The sequence below is a fragment of the Hypanus sabinus genome, chromosome 2, assembly GCF_030144855.1.
Source record: "Hypanus sabinus isolate sHypSab1 chromosome 2, sHypSab1.hap1, whole genome shotgun sequence".
NCBI classification, from domain to species: Eukaryota; Metazoa; Chordata; class Chondrichthyes; order Myliobatiformes; family Dasyatidae; genus Hypanus; species Hypanus sabinus.
Window position 1 is genome coordinate 1,980,657 of NC_082707.1, and position 22,325 is coordinate 2,002,981.

Genomic DNA, 22,325 nt, shown 5'->3' on the forward strand with positions numbered 1-22,325 from the left:
CAAACAGCAGTCTGGATGTAGGGTGTAAGTTGAATGAAGAGTTAAAATTGGCATGTCACAAAGGTAATGATACAGTTGTCATGGGGGATTTCAACATGCAGGTAGACTGGGAGAATCAGAATGGTACTGGACCCCAAGAAAGGGAGTTTGTGGAGTGCCTCCGAAATGGATTCTTAGAACAGCTTGTACTTGAGCCTACCAGGGAGAAGGCAATTCTAGATTTAGTGTTGTGTAATGAACCGGATTTGATCAGGGACCTTGAGGTAAAGGAACCATTAGGAGATAGTGACCATAATATATGTTTTAACCTACAATTTAAGAAGGGAAAAATCGGATGTGTCAGTATTACAGTTGAACAAAGGGAACTATGGAGCTATGAGGGAGGAGCTGGCCAAAGTTCAATGGAACAATACCCTAGCAGGGAAGACAGTGGAACAAAAATGGCAGGTATTTCTGGGAATAATGCAGAAGGTGCAGGATCGGTTCATTCCAAAGAGGAAGAAAGATCCTAAGGGGAGTAAGGGGCAGCCATGGCTGATGAGGGAAGTAAAGGGCAGTGTAAAAATAAAAGTATAACATAACAAAGATGAGCAGGAAACCGGAGGACTGGGAAGCTTTTAAAGAGCAACAGAAGATAACAAAAAAGGCAATACGCCAGGAAAAAATGAGGTACGAAGGTAAACGAGCCAAGAATATAAAGGAGGATAGTAAAAACTTCTTTAGGTATGTGAATAGCAAAAAAATAGTTAAGACCAAAATTGGACCATTGAAGACAGAGGAGCACCAGCGAATGGGAACAGGGCCCACTCATCTGAGTCGTCCTCCTCTGAATCGGTAGCCATTCCCGGGTGAGGGACCCGTCCCCGCTCTTCAGCAGCGGGCTCTTCCCGTTCTCCACGCCCTCGCAGAGTCCTTGTACTGGGCGTAACCTCCCACTCGGGCTCCTTATCCACCTGCACCGCTTGACCCAGTGGCAGCAGGTGATTCCTATGGAGTACCTTGATGGGCCCTTTTCCATCCTCAGGTTTCACCCAGTAAACGGGCAGGTTCGGCATCTGGCTCTCTATTACATAGGGGCTGGCCGCCCATCGATCTGCCAACGTGTGCTTACCAGGGAGTCCCAAATTCCGTAAAAGGACCCGGTCGCCCGGTAATAATTGTACAAACTTCACCTTTCGATCATACCGCATCTTATTCCTCTGATTTTGTTTGGTAGCCGCCGCCTCGTCCAACTCATACGCCCGCTGTAACTCCCTCTTCATGTCGGACACGTACTTTAGATGGGACTTCCCGGGAAATTCACCCACTCCACCTCCAAAACACACATCAATGGGCAACCTCGCTTCCCGCCCGAACATCAGATAATAGGGTGAATACCCTGTTGCCTCATTGCGAGTACAATTCTAACAGTGAACCAATTGTCCAATTTGACGACTCCACCTGCTTTTCTGCCCAATCTCCAGCGTCCCAAGCATATTCAACAGGGTCCTGTTGAATCTCTCTGGCTGAGGGTCTCCCTGTGGGTGGTAAGGGGTAGTCCTGGATTTCTCAACCCCAAGCATAGTCAGTAACTCCTGGATAAGGCGGCTCTCAAAGTCCCGCCCCTGATCACTATGGATTCGCCTGGGAAGGCCGTAATGCACAAAATACTTCTCCCATAACACCTTCGCCACTGTCGTCGCCTTCTGATCCTTGGTGGGAAATGCCTGAGCATAGCGAGTGTAATGATCGGTGATGACCAAGACATTTGCGGTGTTGCTGGTGTTAGGCTCAATCGACAGGAAATCCATACATACCAGGTCCAGAGGTCCCGCACTCTGCAAGTGCGACAGTGGAGCCGCCAACGCTGGCAGGGTCTTCCTCCGGATGCAACGACTGCATTCCCTACAGTATTCTTCAACCTCCCCCCTCATCCGGGGCCAGTAGAACCGGTCTTTGAGTAATCCATAGGTCTTTTCCACCCCCAAATGTCCAGAATCATCATGTAAGGCCTGGAGTACAGTCTGGCGATACTCCTCCGGCAGGACCAGTTGCCAACAGCAGGGTTGGTCTGGAGGCATCGTTACCCGGTACAAGATTTTGTTCTTTAACTTCAACCGAGACCACTCCAACAACAGAGGCACGCATGGGTGTTTCGCCTTCTCAGCCATCGCCGCATCCCCCTTCTCGACCGCTCTCCACACTGTGCCAATGCCCGGGTCATTTTGCTGAGCAGTTGCCACTTCCCCCGGACTCAGTTCTGCCAACTGTTTAGTCCCCAGAGCGGTCAGGTCACAGTAAACTAGGGGTATGGCGTCGTCAAAAACCCCCAAATGGTCCACGGCTCGTTCCAGCCTCCCTCTTCCCTCGGCCTTCACAGTGATAGCAAACTGACACATCGCCTTCACTCCAGGGGCAGGGACATTCTCCCACTCCTCGTCCCCCTCCTCCTCCCCTGGTTCCCGATGAGACAATGCATCCGCATCGATATTCTTGCTTCCGGGGCGGTACCTCAGGCTGAAATCATATACCGACAATGCCGCCAGCCACCGATGTCCTGTGGCATCCAGCTTCGCCGAAGTCAAAATATAAGTGAGAGGATTGTTATCCGTTCTCACCTCAAACTTGGCTCCGTACAGGTAATCGCCCAGCTTGTCCACCACCGCCCACTTCAGCGCCAGGAACTCCAACTTGTGAGTGGGATAGTTTCTCTCCGATGGCGACAAGCTTCGGCTGACAAAGGCTACCGGCCTCAATGCTTTGCCATGCTCCTGGTACAGAACAGCCCCGAGACCCTCTCGGCTGGCATCCGTGTGCAGCACATATGGCTTCTGGGGATCGGCAAAAGCCAACACCGGGGCCTGGGTCAGTGCCCTTTTCAAAGATCGGAACGCCTCTTCACATTGATCATCCCATCTCGAGCCAAAAGGTTCCGCTGGGTTCCAGTATCCTCCAGCATCCTGCCTCTGGTTCCCCGTCCTCTTCTTCCCCACCGGGGGATAGCCACACAACAGCTGAGTCAACGGGTGACACACTTTGGTGTATCCTTTCACAAATCGCCGGTAATACCCACAGAACCCCAAAAATGAGCGCAGAGCACCCACTTTCTGGGGTCTCGGCCAGGTGGTCACAGCCTCTATCTTGGTTGGATCAGTAGCCACTCCCTCTCGCGAAATGATATGGCCAATGTAGTTAACCGACGACTTGCAGAACTGGCATTTGTCCAGGGAAAGCTTCAACCCTTCTTCATTAAGCTGGCCCAACACCTTCAACAGTCTCTCCTCATGTTCCTCCAAAGTCGATCCAAACACTATCAAATCGTCCAGGTACACCAGCACCTCCAACAGATTCATATCCCCCACAGTTCTCTCCATGAGCCTCTGGAAGGTGGCTGGGGCTCCGGATATGCCTTGGGGCATTCGTTCGAACTGAAAGAACCCCAGCGGGCAGATAAAAGCGGTCTTCTCTTTATCGGCAGCACTCATTGGGATCTGGTAATACCCACTTCTTAAATCCAGCACACTGAACCACTTCGCACCGCTCAGGCAGGCCAACGCATCCTCGACCCTCGGGACAGTATATTGATCAGGGACAGTTCGCCGATTCAACGTCCTGTAGTCAACGCACATGCGCACTCGCCCATTCTTCTTCCGTGCCACCACTATTGGGGATGCATAAGGACTTCGAGACTCAGCTATGATTCCGGCCTCCAACTTGCACAAGTGCTGTCGGACGTCCTCAACATCTGCCGGAGCCAGCCGCCGGGATCTCTCGCGGAACGGGGTGTCCTCCGTCACCCGGATGGTGTGGCGAGTGCTTTTGGAGCAGCCAACATCAAACTCGCCCCGAGAAAAAACAGCTTCCATCTTCAGCATCTTCTCCACTAGCCTGCATTTCCACTCCGGCGACACTGGGGAATCCCTGAAGTTAAAGGCTTCAGCGGTCAGCTCCCTTCGATGCTCCGATCCCTCCCCGTTAGGGGTCCGCACTGGTGCGCTGGACATTACCGTCACCGGGAACAGATGTGCCAGCGGCATTCCCCTCTTAAAGGTGATTTCTCTTGCCGTGGTGTTCCTGACACTTATAGCTATACGCCTCGCATGTACCACCCCTGGTCTCTGCACTTCGGGCCTCACCAGCACCCCCGCCGGAAATCGTGTCTCCCCTTCAAGATCGTCTGGGGCGTCTACTAACAGGGCTTCTCCCGTCGGCACTCCTGGGAATCTGAGGGTCCCCATCACTAGTGCTACCTCCCCGGGTCGGATCACCTTGGGCCTCGCCTGCATACACCACACCGTCCCTCGTTTACACTCCGGGTCCAGCCCTTGGGAGGCAACCCCTTCTGCGAACACTGCTCGAAACACTGGATGCACCGAGAGGGTCTCCAGAAAGTCTTCCCCCCCTTTCTCCTTACAAGCTCCCAGGAGCCGTCGCACAACTGGGGAGTTAGTCCCCACCAGGAGGGCAGCACCACCGGTTTCCACCGGGTCAGGACACACCAACACCAACGTCTCAATAGCTTCCGACACTCCCACATCGCCCTCTGAGAACTCCAATCTCACCGATAGGTACCCATCGTACGGGTAGTCACCCTCGCTCACACCCCAAATCTGCAGGGTGTCAAATGGTGTTACGGGCAAATGCTTTAGATGTTGATTGTAGAAAGACCGGTACAATAAGGTCACCTGCGATCCCGTATCAAGAACGGCTTTTGCGTAAATTCCCTCTATCCGTAGACCCACACTGGCACGGGGTCCTACCAGCCCATCCGGAACAGAGGCATGGGCACCCGGTGGTCTTCCGGCTGATCTCTGGGAACGTGTTCCTCCAGAGGCTCCAGTCCGTTCCCTCACTGAGCCTCTCCTAAGTTTCCCCGACACCTCTCCCTTCTTAGTCGCAGGAGGGCTTGTCCTCCGCGGGACTCCTCGTCTCTCACAATCCCACCTAAAGTGACCCTCCTCTCCACAGCTATAGCACACCCTCAGCCTTCCACAGTCCCGCCTGAAATGCCCCTCTTTCCCACAGTTAAAGCACACACTGCCGGCCACCCCTCCTCTCCCAGGACGGCTCCTGCTCCCAATCCACTGCACTGATCACCCCCGAGAGTAGGTACCTCCCCTGTCCCTCCCCTCCAAAGGGGGTTCCCTACTCCCCGGGGGATTGTCATTCCTCCACTCAGCCACCACTTCCTGTATCGCTGAGGATTGCTCCCGTAGGCCCGCGCCCCTTTTCCGCCCCAACGCTCTCTCTTCCTCTCGCACCTCTCTAATCAGTTGCCCAAAGGATGGAGGGGGACCTTTCCTATAAGCCTGCCGGATAGTCCACGCCACCTTGTCCTCCTCCAGAGAGCCACTGAATAGCTGACTCATCCTCACGCTAGCCACGTCAGTCGCCTTCACTACCCCCCGGCGCAGGAGCCCCGAGAGCATCCCCTCCATCCTAAATATGTACTCGGAGAGCTTTTCCCATTGTTCCAGGCGTTGAAACTCTGCTAAAACCAGCCAGGGTTCCCCTGACAACCCAAACGCTCCCTCCAAAACTTCAATGCATTCCTCCACTGAGGCCTCAGGCTTCTCAGCTTTCATCTCCCGGACGGTTTTGGCTGCTAAACCCCTCAAACTTCCCACCAATCGCTGCCTCTTCTCCTCCTCTGAGCCTGGCCACTCCTCTAACATCAAAGACATATGCTCGATCCAGGTCTCATAGTCCACCTCCCCATCTGGAGTAGGCTTGGCTCCGGAGAACACCCCCAGCTTCAGCCGTGGCCTCTCGGCCACCCCCACCAGGGAATTAAGTGCGGCTGCCAGCTCCGAGACTTCCACCCTACCTGGGGAGTGGGGCTTAGTCACGACTCCCTCCTCCCACCTCCCTTTACTAGTGCCGGGCACCTCTCGGGGGTCCACCTCCAGCTCTAACTCTTCCCCCGATGTCTCCTCAGCCTCATCCTGGTAGGAGTGGAGCCCCCACGGCCCCTCCTCCCACCTCCCTTTACTAGTGCCGGGCACCTCTCGGGGGTCCACCTCCAGCTCTAACTCTTCCTCCGATGTCTCCTCAGCCTCATCCTTGTAGGAGTGGAGCCCCCATGGCCCCTCCTCCCCCGGTACACTGACCGTCGCCGGCTGTTCCACCGTCCTGACTTCAGCACTCGTACGAACCAACACCCAGCTAGACTCCACCTCTTTACCACACCGTCTAGCTACCAATTCTACCTGCCCAATACCCTTCACCGAACTTAAACCCCGCACTATCGCGTCTCCCGAAACTCGAACATCCACTCCGCTCACTACGCATGCGTACTGCACCGGTACACCTTCAAACTGGCACCAACAAAAAATCTTATCTCTGTCCATCTCCGCTCTGCTGCCTGCGCGATTCCACAGCCCCTGACAATCCAATCCGGGACGAGCCCCCCACAAATGTAACCCTTACCCACAGGCTGGTATATGTCTAGGGGAAAAAGGGATCCAGCCACTCTCCAACCCACCTCCCGTACATGCAGGTGCTGTGAGAATCGAGTTAATGCCTCGCGCCCGCCAACAGTATCAAACCCACAACAAATACTGTTATGAAATACACTTTAAAGAGTTTACTAAAATTAAAAAAATAGTAGGCAATACAATATATATATATATATACACACACACGGAAAAAACAAAAGGCGCCAACTTATCAAAGTTCAGTCTGTTTAGTGCACTCGTTGGAGCTCAATCAACGAACCAATCGACCCATCCGGCCGTCGCACCTGGGACCACCCTGGTGGTCTTACGAGCAGTCCAGCACACGTCCACCTTCCTCAGCGTCTTCCTCGGCCTCCCCAAAAAAAACCGCGAAAACCCCTCCCCCAAGTTCCCAGCATCACAAGACACAATAACATTCCCTATTGATTAACAAATGAATACAATTACCATATCAGCCATTCTAAAGTGAAACAACGGCGAGAGAAACACTTATCCGACAAAGAACAAATGAGGAATTTCATTAGCCAGAAGGTAGTCAATCTGTGGAAATGCCATAGGCGACTGTGGAGGCCAAGTCATTCAAAGTAGAGTTTGATATGTTCTTGATTAGTCAGGGCATTAAAAGATTATGGAGAGAAGCCAGGAAAATTGGGTTGAGAGGGATGATAAATCAACCATGATGGAATGGCAGAGCAGACTTGCTGGGCTAAATGGCCCAATTCTGCTTCTATGTTTTATGGGCTACACAAGATCAGGGATCATCCAGCTCCACTTCTCCCTGGGAATGGGTCCCAAAGGCTCCCTGTGGACTGTTTGGAATCTCCTCTCCTTCCACTGGACAGTTTGGATTTGGTGCAGCTGTCTGAAGCCTGCTATCAGCATCCCTACCCACCCCAACCCTCTCCACCCCTCCCACAATTAGCAACAGTTCCACATTCCAGCCCATTCCACAGAAAGATGTCAACTCAGCCAGCTCCACACAAACCACACTGACATCGAGGATACCTTCAAAAAGGTGATGCCTCAAAAAGTCAGCATCCATCATGAGGGACCCTCACCACTCAGGACGTTCCCTCTTCTCATCGAGAAGAAGGTTCAGGAACCTGAAGACACACATTCAATGCTTCAGGAAGCGTTTCTTCCCCTCTGCCAGCAGATTTATAGATGGATAGGGGAATCAAGGGATATGGGGACAAGGCAGGGACTGGGTATTGATAGTGAATGATCAGCCATGATCTCAGAATGGCGGTGCAGACTCGAGGGGCCGAATGGTCTACTTCTGCACCTATTGTCTATTGTCTATTTCTGAATGAACAATGAATCCATTAACTTTTTCTGCACTACTTAATTAATTTCTTTTAACATTTCTTCCTCATCATAATTTGTTTTTATTTTTATGCATGGAAATGTCTTGCTGCTGAAAAACAATTTCACTATATTCCAGTGACATTAAACTTGATTCTGATATCAACTTCTCTAATCACCTCTCCCTCTTATGTTCCCCTTTCACTCTTAACCCAAGACCTCTAGTCTCACACAAATAAGTCTCGCACTTATCCCATCTATACTCTCAAATTTTTTATACCTTTATCAAATCTATCCTCATTTCTCTACACTCCAGGAATAAAATCCCAACCAATTCAACATTTCCCTCTAACTCAAATCCCAGCAACATCCTTGTAAGTTTTCTCTGCACCCTTTCATCTAAAGACCGAGATATAGGAACAGAATTGGGCCATTTGGTCCACCAAGCCCACTCCACCATTTCTTCAAGCCTGATCCATTTTCCTTCTCTTCCAATCTCCTACCTTCTCCCCGTATCCCTTCATGTCTTGACCAATCTGCCTTAAACAAAGACTTGGCCTCCACAGCTTCTTGCTGCAAGGAATTCCACAGATTCACAACTCCTGGGTAAAGGAAATCCATTCTGAAAGGATGCCACCTATTCTGAGGGTTTGTCCTCTGGTCAGCCTCTCCCTCCACTCTATCAAGGCTTTTTATCATTCGATACGTTTCAATGAGGTCATTACTCATTCTTCGGAATTCCAGTGAATACAATCCCAAAGGCAAACACTCTTCTATGACAAGCCTTTCAATCCTGGAATCATTATCATGGACCTCCTTTAAAACCTCTCCCATTTCAGTACATCCTTGCTAAGAAAAAGGGGCCCCAAACCTACTCACAATATACAAGTGACGCCTCAACAGTGCTTTATAAAGTCTCAACATTTTATATTCTGGTCCTCTTGAAATGAATGCTAACATCACATTTGCCTTCCTCACCAGATTCCACCTGTAAACTAACCTTCAGGGAATCCTGCACAATGACTCCCAAGTCCCCTTGCACCTCAGATTCTTTAGCATTTTCTCTCCCTTTAGAAAATAGTCAACCATTTCATTTCTTCCATCAAGTGCATAACTATACAGTCCTGACACTGTATTGCATCTGCCATTTCTTTGCCCATTCTCCCAACCTGCCCAAGTCCTTCTGTAGCTTCTCTACTTCCTCAAAAAAAATTCTATCATCCAAATCATTGACATATAATGTAAAAGGAATCAGACCCTGTGGAACACCACATCACCAGCAGCCAACCAGAAGAGTTTCTCCTTATTCCCACTCTTAACTCCTGCCAATCAGCCACTGCTTTATCTGTTAGAATCCGTTCTGCAATGCCATGGGCTCAGAGCTTGTTAAACAGCATCATGTGTGGCACCTTGTCAAAGGCCTTCTGAAAATCCAAATACACAACATCAACTGATTCTCTTTTGTCTTTCCTGCTTGTTATTTCTTCCAAAAAAAATTTCAACAGATTTGTCAGGCAAGATTTGCCCTTGAGGAGAGACCATGCTGACTACAGCATGGTCCATCATGTGCCAAGTACCCTGAGACCTCCTCTGTGAGGGTCATCTCCAACATCTTCCCAACCACTAAGGTCAGACTAACTGGCCTATAGTTTCCTTTCTTCTGCCTCTCTCCCTTCTTGAAGAGTGGAGTGATATTTGCAATTTTCCAGTCTTCCAGAACATTCCAGAATCTAAGTATTCTTGAACGATCATTACTAATGCCTCCACGATCTCTTCAGCCACCTCTTTCAGAACCCTGGGGTGGAGACCAACTGGTCTGGTGACTTGTCTACCTTCAGGCCTTTCAGTTTCCAAGAACATTCTCTCTAGTTAGGGCAACTTACACACTTCATGCCCCCAGCACCTGGAATGTTCACCATACTGCTAGGGTGTTCCACAGTGAAGCAAAAACACTGATTCAGTTCATCTACTATTTTGTGGCCCCTCTTTGCTACCTCTCCAGCATCATTTTTCAGCCGTCCTCTTGGTAGGTGACCAGAACTGCACACTATACTCAAGTTGGGCCTCAACAACTTATACAATTTCAACATAAAACCCCAACTCCTTTACTCAATACTTTGCTCCATGAACTCCTTGTGCCAAAAGCTCTCTTAATTACCCTATCTACAAGTGACATCACGTTCAAGGAATTTGGTAGGTAGGAGTTGTGATGGGCCCAACCTCTCCCCCTGGATCTGATATTTAAGGAGACCAACCTGCACGCCATCAGCACTGTCTTGTGGGCCTGGAACTTTTGGCGGTCCACCAGAATGGTGACATCAGTGAGGATGTCCCGGGATCGCAGTCTGTTCAGGTTGAAAAGCACGTCACCGGCGTGTCTAGTGAACTGGATGCAGCTGTCCACTGCCGAAGTCATCGTGCCTGAGAGAGAAACGTATCCAGTAACCCATCACGTGCAACTTGATGGACATCCTGCCCCAAACCAAAGCTGAAAATCCCAGGGAAAAACCTAAACTCAGAACAGAAGTTCACTCACTACACAGATGCTGAACATCTGCAGGATGTTACCCAGGAGGATTCAGAATGGGAAAGGAAACCTATAGCTCCATAACACCATCAAATCATCCAGCCCGACCCCAGTTCCGTAAGGACATTAAAGTGGGGATAAGCTCCTTCACGTCTCAAATAACCCGACCACCAAATCCCGGTGCAATTGTTTCTACTGACAGAAGGGTTACTGGCACCTTAAAACCAGTTGCTTCAGGAAGATGGGGCTCATCAGCCATGGTTGGCAGCTCATCTAGAAGGAAATCTGATCTCAAACTATACCCACTCATGGGGAAGTTCTGGAGTAAACCCACAGGAAGAATCTGGAGTGGAAGCCCTTAAGGCAGTCTACACTGACTGGCAAGTCCAAGCTGTACTGGTCTCTGCCATTCCTTTGGATTCATCGGCTGCGTGGGCAGCAGCTTGCCCTCCAGACGGTACCATGTAGACAGCTACAACATTCACAGTCGACCCTGACCAGCAGAGGGCGTGAACAGCAGTTACCTTGCCAGACTGCAACTGAGCAAGCGGCACCTCACCACACAAACACCAATAAGCGAACAGCGAACCTCACTGACATACAGAACTGTAACAATGCAGCCGAGTGCTTACCCACAGAGACGTCCAGACCCCACTGGGTGAAAAGTCTGAAAATTAAATAAAGGAAATTATGCAAATGAGTCACTGGTTACAATCGATCAGAGCCCCCTCCCCTTGTCAGCAACATTGGTTACAACCAGTGGGCCCCCTCCCCACATCAAGTCACTGTGGTTACAACCCATCAAGCACGCCCCCTCACATTGGGAACACTGTAGTTACAACCGGAGAGGCTCCCCTTGTCAAGTCACTGGTTACAACTGATCAGAGAGCCTTCCCCCACAACAGGAACCCTGGTTACAACCGATCAAAGACAAACCCCCCTCCCCACATCAAGTCACTGGTTACAACCCATCAAGCACGCCCCCTCACATTGGGAACATTGTAGTTACAACCAGAGAGGCTCCCCTTGTCAAGTCACTGGTTACAACCGATCAAAGACAAACCCCCCTCCCCACATTAAGTCACTAGTTACAACCAATCAGAGAACCCCCACGTCAGGAACACAGGAACTTCTTCGCGCACAGGACCGAACTCAGCTGGACACCTGCCTTTGAGAATTTGCCCATCAAACCTACTCACACTATTAGCAAGCAGCCTTAAGCAATCACACAGCTCTACTGAGAGTTGTTTAATTCCTGGTTTAAGTAGCAGACTTCACAGAAGATCCAGCTATCTGAGAACAAATCATTTCTGAGCCCCACAGCCCGCAGTCACACCTCCTGCTCCCCACTCGGCAAGCGTTGCCTACTGGTCACCTCACCTCACTGGTCAGAACTACCCACAGCACCAGGTCAGTCAACTGCACACAGCAGTCGAGGGTGACCCTCCCCTGCCCTGCCAGCAGGCTCCCGCGGTACACTACCTAACTCACAGCCAGGCTCGCACTTTCAGTTGTGGGAAGCAGACAACCTGATTTAATCTTTCTGCGATTTCTGCATTTCTCAGGAGTGCCTCTAAGAACTACAAACGCCCTCAGTTCAGATAACTTTTATCACATTAGCATTTCCGTGAACAGCAATGGGGAGCTTGGTGAAGCACAGTCTGGGGATTCAAGTTGAAGTTTACTGCCATCTTACTGTATGTATAACCAAATGCAATGCACCTTCAGATCACAGTGCACCCACAAAACATAAAATAACTATAAACACAATTCAAACTGCATGTAGCAAAGAGCATCACAGGTAAAACAGTTAACTGTCCTACTAGAGGGCTCAGTGGCAGCAGCGTAGTCATTAGTTTCACAGGCTTGTAATCTCTCATCTCAGGCAGAGTGACTGCAGCAGACAGCAACTGCAGGTTACCATGGCCACCAGGAGCTGCAGAGGCCCAGTGTCAAACTGGTACTGGGGGGCCCAAGGTTGTAACCACACCAGAAGGACCCAGCATCACACCTGCCCGTTGGAAAACCAGGCCAAAGGCAGGCTGCAATATAAACAGGTCTTCACTAATGTTCTCCATCAGAACTGAGGGACAACAGGCTACACAGTCACCAGGCCACTCAACTGTGATAGAACAAACGGATCGGAAATACAGGTCCACAATTCCTTGAAAATGACTTCACAAGCAGACAGGCCACTAGCCAGACTGTCCCATTACCGCTACAACACCGGCATCTACCCAGTCATGTGGAAAATTGCCTAGATATGCCCTGTACAGAAGAAACAGGACAAGTCCAACCAAGCCAATTACTGCCCTATCAGCCTACTCTCAATCATCTGCAATGCTACCATGCAGCACCTACTCAGCAACCTGCTTACGAATGCTCAGTTTGGGTTCCGTCAAGGCCACTCAGCTCCTGACCTCATCACCTCCTTGATCCAAACATGGACTAAAGAGCTAAATACCAGATGTGAGGTGAGTGTGATCGTTCTTGACATCAAGGCAGCGTTTAACCAAGTATGGCATCAAGGTGCCATATCTAAAATAGAGTCAATAGGAATTAGGGGGTGAATCCTCTGCAGGTTGGATTCATACCTCACACCAAGGAAGATGGTTGTGCTGGTTGGAGATCAATCATCTCTTCCGCAGGACATCACTGCTACATCAACGACCTTCCTTCCGTCAGAAGTTGGGATGTTCGCAGACGACTGCACAATGTTCTGTACCATTCGTGACTCCTCAGATAGTGAAGCAGTTCATACCCAAGTGCAGCAGGACCTTGGGCTGACAAGAAAGATTCGAGCCATGCAAGTGCCAGGCAATGAACAAGAGAGGCTCTAACCACCGTCCTTTGACATTCAGTGGCATCACCATCACTGAACTGCCTACCATCAACAGGAAACTGAACTGGTCCAGCCAAGGCTACCAGAGCAGATCAAAGGCTAGGAATCCTGCAGCGTCCAATTCACCTCCCGAGTCCCCAAAGCCTGAGGTCAGGAGTGTATTGGAATACTCACCACTCACCTGGATGACTGCAGCTCCATCAATGCTCAAGATTGACACTATCGAGTACAAGGTAACCCACTTGATCGGTACCCCTTCCACAAGCATCCGATCCCTCCACTATCGACACAGTGCTGTCTATCTACAAAGTGCACTGCAACAACACACCAAAGTTCTTAAAGAAGCACCTTCCAGACACACAACCACTACCATCTAGAAGGACGAGAACAGCAGATACCTGGGAACACCACCACTTGGAAATCCCCTCCAAGACACTCACCGTCCTGACTTGGAAACACATCGCCGTTCCTTCATTGTCACTGGGTCAAAAATCATGGAATTCCCTCCCTAACAGCACTGTGGGTGTTACTACACCTCAGGGACCGCAGCGGTTCAAGAAGCAGCTCATCACCCCTTCTCAAGGGCAACTAGGGATGGGCAATAAATGCTGGCTTGGCTGGGGAAGCACATACCCCATAAATGCACAAGTAAAAAGCTCGGGTCATAAAGAGAACTTCCAGCACATTGGTGTGCAAAATCAAAGAATTGAAACTAGGAACTGGGATGCTGACATTGTACAAGATATCAGTTAGGCCCAATTTGGAGTATTGTGCGCCATTTTGGTCACCTACTTACAAGAAAGGTGCGAATTTTCTCTACTCTTTCAACCTTATTTACAAGAATGCTGTGAGTCTGGAGGTACCAAGTTATGGAAAGACTGAATTGGTTAGGACTTCATTCCTTGGAACATAGAAGACTGAGAAGAGATTATGAGGGGTATAGATAGGGTAAAAGCAAGCAGGCTTTTTCCACTGAGGTGGTTTCCATCAGAATTCATAAGTTATGGGTGAAAGGTGAAAAGTTTAAGAGGAACACAAGGGGAAATTTCTCCACTCAGAGGGTCATGAGCAGCCAGCACAAGTGCTACAGGCAAGCTCAATTTCAATGTTTAACAGACGTTTGGATAGCAGGAATACGAGGGCGCTGCTCCTGGTGCGGGTCGATGGGAGTAGGTATTTTAAATAGCTCGGATGGGATATGGGCCAAAGGGCCTGTTTCTGTCCTGTACTTTTCTATGACTCTAGGAAAGTGTAAGGTCGATGTCAGAGGTAGGAGCTCACTCCTCTCCCAACCCCAGAGTGGTGGATGCATGAAATGCCCTCTAGCAACAGTGGTGTTAGGAGCATTTAAACTCTTAAGCACAAGAATAATAGAAAATGGAGGGTTATGTGGGAGGGAAAGGTTAGATTGATCATAGCATGTTTAAAGAACAGCAAAGGGCCTGTGCTCTGATGCTCTAGTTGCAAGTTTCCTTGTATACAACATTAAAGGGTATAGATAATGTCAATGCAGACAGCCCTTTTCCACTGAGGTCGGGTGAGGTCATGGGTCAAGGATGAAAGGTGAAATGTCCAAGGGGAACCTGCATTACTCTTCAATGTGAAAGACACGAGCAGAATAGTGGAAGTTCCAGTGTCAAGGGTCAGAAGTTACCATCACTAAGGAAAAGGTTCTTGGGAAACTGAAAATTCTGAAGGTAGACAAGTTACCTGGACCAGCTGGTGTACACCCCAGGGTTCTGAAAGAGGTGGCTGAAGAGATTGTGGAGGCATTAGTAAAAATCTTTCAAGAATCACTAGATTCTGCAATGGTTCTGGAAGACTGGAAGTGTAACTCCACTCTTTCAGAAGAGAGGCACAGAACAAAGGACTTTATCGGCCAGTTATTCTAACCCCAGTGGTTGGGAAGCTGTTGGAGCCAATTGTTAAGGGTGAGGTCTCAGGGCGCTTGGAGGCAGATGATAAAATAGGCCATAGTCAGCATGGTTTCCTCAAAGGAAAATATGTCTGTCAAATCCAGTGGACTTATTTGAAGAAGTAACACACAGGACAGAGAAAGGAGAATCCGTTAATGTTGTGTCCTTGCAATTTGACAAGGTGCCACACGAGGCTGCTTAACAATTTAAGAGTCCATGGTATTACAGGAAAGGTGTGAGCATGGATAAAGCAGTGGCCGATTGGCAGGAGGAGACAGTAGAAATAAAGGAAATCTTTACTGGTTTTCTGGTGGGACCACTTTTTTTTTACATTGTATGTCAATGACTGATGATGAAATTGATACTTTGCTGATAGTTTTTGTAGATAGGTGGAGAGGCAGGTAGCAAGTTGAGAATACAAAAGGACTTGGATTAGGAGATTGGGCAAAGAAGTGGTAGATGAAATAGTGTCAAGAAATGTATGGTTATGTACCAGAATACAGGATGTAATGCTCAGGCTTTATAAAGCACTGGTGAGGCCTCACTTGGAGTATTGTGAGCAGTGTTAGGCTCCTATCTTAGAAAGCATGTGCTGAAAATGGAGAGGGGTTAAAGGAGGTTCATGAAAATGATTCCACGATTGAATGGCTTGTCATATAGTGTGTTTGACTACTCTGGGCCTGTATTCACTGTAATTCAGAAGAATGAGGGGTGAGATCATTGAAACCTATCAAATGTTGAAAGGCCTTAATAGAGTGGATGTTTCCTATGGGGGAAAGAGTCTAGGACCAGAGGGCACAGCTTCAGAATAGAGGGGCATCCTTTTATAATGAAGATGAGAGACTTTCTTCAGTTAGTGGTTAATCTGTGGAATTCATTGCCAAGTCTTTATGTACAGCAACTTCAAGACAGATGTTGAGAGATTCTTGATTGATCAGGGATACAGGAAGAAGGTAAGAGATTGGGACTGAAAGGAAAAAATGGATCAGCCATGATAAAATGGCAGAGCAGACTCGATGGGCCAGACAGCTTAATTCTGTTCCCATAATTATGGAACTTTTTTCAGGCAGTGACAGTGTGGAACGAACCACCAGTGGAAGTGGATCCATGTTCAATTTCAATATTTAAAAGTTTGGATAGGTACATGGATAGGAGGGGTATAGAGGATCTATACTCTAGATGTAGGTTGATAGGTCTTAGCAGAAGACAGGCCAGCATAGATCAGATGGGCCAAAAGGCCTGTTTCTGTGCCTCGAACGTGCAAAGACAGCTGGCAGTCAGGGAGAGATGCAGAAAAGCTTCAAGGGATTTGTAGACAGCCTAAGGGAATGGCTAGACGACCATAATTAGGCTATTTGGCCCATCAAGTCTGCCTCTTCATTTTACATTTTCCCAATATTTTATATATACAGTTTAAGTATACCCAATGATTTGGCTTCCACTGCCGTCTGAGGCAATGAATTCCGCAGATTCAACACCCACTGGCTAAAGAAGTTCCTCGTCTCCGTTCTACAGGAACGGAGGTGAGTTTATGGCAGGCAGGGCTGAGAGGATTTGGACTGACAACTGCATTACTGGGTTAGGGCAGGTGAGTGATACAATGGTCAGTTACCATGATATGCTGGGCGCCTCCTGGGACAGGGGCCACTGTAGTGCAACAGCAGGAATCAGCAGCAAACGGAGACCCCAGTACCCCCGGAAGAAGCGGCAGGAGAGTCACCGCCGATTCCCCAGAAGTACACAGAGAGCACCAAGTGGCAGACACGAACCACCTCCTCCAGCTGCAGAATCCGCCACCGACAGCAGGGGGCGGGCTGCCGGCCCATTTTTTTAAACCGGCATTACCGGCCACAGGCGGCAGGTGGCGGTGCCGGACCGCTCTTTATCCAGGGTCACAAGCACGGGGAAGAGTACTGGAGAAACTCACCCGAAACGCCGACTCTTTACTCCTTTCCATAGATACTGCTCAGTTCCTCCAGCATTGTGTTGCTTAATCTGAAGCACTGGCTTCGGGCGGCGCCGGATCATTTTTAAACCGGCAATACCAGCCACAGGTGAGAGTGCCGGAGCTGGATTTGGCTACAGGTTATTCCAACGGCACCTGGACGACTGCAGACCGGGACATGGAAGCATAAACAAACGGTTTATGCAAAAAATAAAGAACCTTTTGCGAATGCCTGGTCACGACGTCCCATTCTGAACAAAACGTTAGGATGCCAAGAGCTGGAGGGATTTAACAGAGCGGAGCGAAAGGGATCATTTCTTGTGCAGCGACCGGAGAGTTGTTCCCAGAACAGCATCAATGCGGGAACTTGGTGGTGGTTGACCTATGCACGGCAAGATCCCATTTACAAGGTCATTTTCTCTCCCTTCCCCGCCCCCACATGAATGGGAGTAGGAGTGAGTGTTGATGACTTATTTTAGAGAAGTCTAGGGTCACATTATGAGCGCCTACCCCATCAACTCGATCAGTGTGGTTGAGCGTGTGGGGTCTGCCAGGTCCCGAAAGGCTCTAGACAACTAATCCAATAGACTGGGGGAATCTAGCACCAGCCCATTTAGAAAGGAGATTAGGGAAAGTTCTTTCGCCAGAGAGTGGCAGATCTGTAGGCTGTGGAGAGCAAGTCACGGAGTATATTTAAAGCAAAGGTTGATTAGTCACGGTACCAGAGGTTACACGGAGAAAACAGGAGAATGGGGTTGAGAGAGGTAATAAATCAGCCGTGATGGAATGGCCCAAGTGGTCTAACTAGATTCCCTTGTCCTGTTGTCTGATCAGGGCCAAGAGACTACGGGGGTCACCTGGGAAGCCAATAGCTTCACAGCACTTCCAATGCACTATGGTACCTGCCCATTTTGCAGGACCCTCAGCCAGGGTACACGGCATCGGTGCTCAGCAGAAGCAATTGCAAAATATGTTAATTAAGATCATAACAGGAGCAGAATTAGGCCATTTAGTCCATCAAGTCTGCTCTATTTCATCATGGCTGATCTATTACCCCTCTAAACCCATTTCTTGCCTTCACCCTGTATCCCTGATGCACTGACGAATCAAGAACTTATCAACCTTTACGTTAAATATGCCTAATGTGCTCATGTAATCATTCTCACAAACCTCTTCTGGGCCTTCACTAATGCCAGCACATCAACTGCTCACAATACTCCAGTCCTCTCAAAATGAATGCCAACATGGTATATGCCTTCGTCACCACCAACTCAACCTGCAAGTCTGTCCAAGACTTTCCGTAGACTTCCTACTTCAACACTACCTGCCCCTCCACGTACCCTCATTGTCTGAAAACATGGCCATAAAGCCACCAATTACATCATCCACAACAAAGAATCAGTCCCAACACAGACCCCTGTGGAACGGCAGCCACCCATCAGTCAGCCACTGCTCCAGGATCATTCCTGTACCACGAGCAAACTTAAGAAGCCTCATACACAGCACCTTGTCAAAGGCCAACTGAAAATCCAAGTTCTCCTTCATTACTTCAAAGAATTCCAACGGATTTGTCAGGCAAGATTTTCCCTTAAGGATCATGCTATTTTGGCCTACTTCATCATGCAACCCCATTGTTCTTGACGATCGGCTCCAACATCTTCCCTACTGCTGAGGTCAAACTAACCAGCCTACAATCTCTCCTCCCCCTCCCTCCTTGGAGTGGAGTGCCAGTTGCGATTTCCCAGCCCTCCAGAATCCAGAGCTCTTGAAAGATCATTACTAATGCCTCCACAATCTCTTCAGCCGCCTCTTTCACAACCCTGGGGTGTGACTTGTCTACCTTCAGACCTTTCAGTTTCCCAAGAACTTCCTCTCCAGTTATGGTCACTTCACACGCTTCATGCCTCCCCTGGAACTTCCACAGTGAAAACTTGCAAAACACTTTCATATCATCTGCCATTTCCTTGCCTGCCACTGCTGCTCCTCCAGCGGTCTGATATCTACTCACGGTTACACTTTGGAATCTCTGACATTGGAGAGTTCGCCTTCATTTCATCTTCTATTAGTGTTTTAGTGCTTTATTCATTTAAGTTTCACAGTCCTCTACATTCCCACTAATTTCTCTTTTAAATGTCCTCTTTTCCTTTTATGTTGGATTTAACTTCCCTCAATTGCATCCTCCCTTTAGAATACCAAATCTTTGGGAAGAATCTTCCCTGTTCCTTCTGAACTTTCCCCAGGAAAAACTAGACATTGCTAGTCTACTGTCATCCCAATCAACTTTGAATAATTAAACCCAAATAATTGCCTGGAATACACAGCCAAGGTGAATACACCTCCTTCCAGAGGAAGGTGGAAGGAAGGAAATAGAGATGCGACCGACCACCAGCACTGCAACCAGACCAGTGCTCGTGGGTTTCCATCTCGGTCATAAAACATAGAAGAATTAAGCCATCCAGCCCCGGCTTTTCCCTCATTTCAAACTGGCTGATATATTATTCCTTTCAACCCCATTCTCCTGCAACCTTCAACACGAGTAATCCAGAACCCATCAAACTGCATTGAAATTGAGGAAATCAGAAGTCCACAGAACACAGTGGCAGAGTTTTAGTCAACTGCACCTCTTCAGAGGAACCCCCCCCCCCCCACCACCCCCGTGCAAAGTTATATTTAAAGAGGTACGTTCCAAGCGGCCGTTTGCTGAGGGTTACAGGGCATGTTGACAAAGCAGCTGACAACAGCACACAATATTCCAAGGTTAATAAACAGACGCTCAGTACAGTCAGAAAGCACCTTTATATAAATACAGATCCCAGCACTGTGCTCGGGCAAGCGGCGGACCCGGTGCAGCCGGGAGCAAGGAAATGAACCCGGGGGTTACTACACAGGGACCAAACGGGATTTACAGTAGATGGGAGGGGGGATTTCTATTGCTGCTGGCGCGGGGCTAACAGGGGAAAAAAAACACTGCAAGTGGCTGGGCTGAGGGACACGGGAGCAGCCTTGGTAAGGGTGCTGGGAATTCCGGAAAGTGTTGTGCGGCGAGCGGGGAGACAGCACACGCTCTCCACTGTAACCACCGCCATCCGGGAGGACAAATCCCTTCCGATCCACAACAATCCCTGACAGACTCCTTGCTTCCAATCCGCCCAACCAGACTGGACCCGCACCTGCTGCCGGCTCTGTTCCTGAACGGGAACAGCAACCGCAGCCGAGCGGAGCCCGCCAGCAGCTGCTGGGAACTCCTCTCCCTCGGTTTGCTGAGGACGACAGAACCTCCAAAGCACCGGGAACGGAACACAATCAGAACGCAATCGAGGCAGGCAGGGACGGGACGGGCCGAGCGGACGCAGGGCCCAGCCGCCGCCAGAGGGCAGGCACGTCCCGCGGGGACCGGGCCGACAGCAGCACCAATCTGTATAAACACCCTCCCGGAGAGCGGGGGCCGCTTTCCCGGACTACCGCGACCGGAGAGACCGGCCGATGGCGCCCGGTCCTATGGACGCTGCCTAGCCGGGGCCGCCGGCCCCTGCGACACTGATGCGGCCGAAGCTCGGCGCAGCCTCCGCCTCCACCCCCTCCGCCCCGCACCGTCAAAGCAGCTCCTCAGTCCCGGCTCCGTGTCATTGCCAGCCGACCCCTCTCTCCAGACTCGGTCTCCCACTCTTTCCTAACGTCCCCGGTTTGGGTCGCCGCCACCCGGCCCGTCTCGTCTCCTCTCCCAGCCCCCGGCTCGCTCCCGGCCTCCCCTCTACCCGAGTAGTGGATCACTTCTCTGGGTTTCTTTGCGCCTCACCCGCTCTCCACGGTCGCGGGGCCTCGCTCTGTCTCTCCCCCAATCGCCCTGACAGACCCCGGTCCCTTCAGCCTGGTCGCCTGTCACCGCTCCTCCGGCCCGTTCCAGACTGTCGGCGTTCTCCACCTCCACCGAACTCGGCTACCCTCACCAGCCCTTTTCCCTCCATGCCTCCTCCAGTCTCTAGTCAAAGGCCCCTTCCTTCGACCCCGGTCACCAGTTCTTCACTCGCCCGGTCTCTCCCCGAGTCACCCCTACTACCCGCGCCTCAGAGGGGAGAGACCGTCACTCCTCCCGGAGGCTCCTCTCCCCGGCCACCCTCTCGCCGTCACTCCTCCCGGAGGCTCCTCTCCCCGGCCACCCTCTCGCCGTCACTCCTCCCGGAGGCTCCTCTCCCCGGCCACCCTCTCGCCGTCACTCCTCCCGGAGGCTCCTCTCCCCGGCCACCCTCTCGCCGTCACTCCTCCCGGAGGTTCCTCTCCCCGGCCACCCTCTCGCCGTCACTCCTCCCGGAGGCTCCTCTCCCCGGCCACCCTCTCGCCGTCACTCCTCCCGGAGGCTCCTCTCCCCGGCCACCCTCTCGCCGTCACTCCTCCCGGAGGTTCCTCTCCCCGGCCACCCTCTCGCCGTCACTCCTCCCGGAGGCTCCTCTCCCCGGCCACCCTCTCGCCGTCACTCCTCCCGGAGGCTCCTCTCCCCGGCCACCCTCTCGCCGTCACTCATCCCGGAGGCTCCTCTCCCCGGCCACCCTCTCGCCGTCACTCATCCCGGAGGCTCCTCTCCCCGGCCACCCTCTCGCCGTCACTCCTCCCGGAGGCTCCTCTCCCCGGCCACCCTCTCGCCGTCACTCCTCCCGGAGGCTCCTCTCCCCGGCCACCCTCTCGCCGTCACTCATCCCGGAGGCTCCTCTCCCCGGCCACCCTCTCGCCGTCACTCCTCCCGGAGGCTCCTCTCCCCGGCCACCCTCTCGCCGTCACTCCTCCCGGAGGCTCCTCTCCCCGGCCACCCTCTCCGTCACTCCTCCCGGAGGCTCCTCTCCCCGGCCACCCTCTCCGTCACTCCTCCCGGAGGCTCCTCTCCCCGGCCACCCTCTCCGTCACTCCTCCCGGAGGCTCCTCTCCCCGGCCACCCTCTCTCTATCAATTCTCCTGGAGGCTCCTTTGGGCGCTCAAAAGCCCTCTTCTCTGGGACTAGTCTCCCCAATTCCCCTCCCCAGCACACTCTCTCTCTCCGGCCTCTCTCCCTCCCCAGGCTTGCAGCTCCCCTCCCCCGGCCCCTCTCCCGGTCACCTGGCCGCTCCTTCCAGGAACCGCCGCTTCTCAGAACCGCCTCTCGCCAATTCCGCGAATTTGAGCGGAGGGCTCAACCACCGCTTAAAAGGGAGGGGTGTTTAGGTTTAGGAAGGTAGTAGCGGAGGGGTTGCAACGGGACTTGGGGTCGGCCTTCGCTGCAACGGATAGTTATCAGTTATATTACCGTTAGTCCAGTCGGTGGTCCAAGGCCTGGAGCCGTTTCCGCCGGTCCTGCGGTCGATCGCTCTATAGTTCCCCCCATACA

General features: G+C 51.1%; 1 protein-coding gene across 3 annotated transcripts in view; it reads right to left on the reverse strand.

Moving 5' to 3' along the window:
• bcl6aa (BCL6A transcription repressor a) overlaps nt 1-22,078 on the reverse strand; it is a 37,803-nt gene extending 15,725 nt beyond the window's left edge. The window contains exons 1-3 of one of the 3 annotated variants that reach the window (XM_059991238.1): nt 22,058-22,078; nt 10,902-10,936; nt 9,998-10,163 (exon numbers count right to left, since the gene is read on the reverse strand). In XM_059991238.1, the coding sequence (XP_059847221.1) occupies nt 9,998-10,158 (161 nt within the window). In that variant the 5' untranslated portion in view covers nt 10,159-10,163; nt 10,902-10,936; nt 22,058-22,078. Of the gene's footprint in view, nt 1-9,997; nt 10,164-10,901; nt 10,937-12,863; nt 19,588-20,768; nt 20,909-22,057 lie in introns of those variants that run through there. The other 2 variants (XM_059991227.1, XM_059991230.1) reach the window with 2 other exon arrangements.
• Between the last annotated feature and the right edge of the window lie 247 nt (nt 22,079-22,325).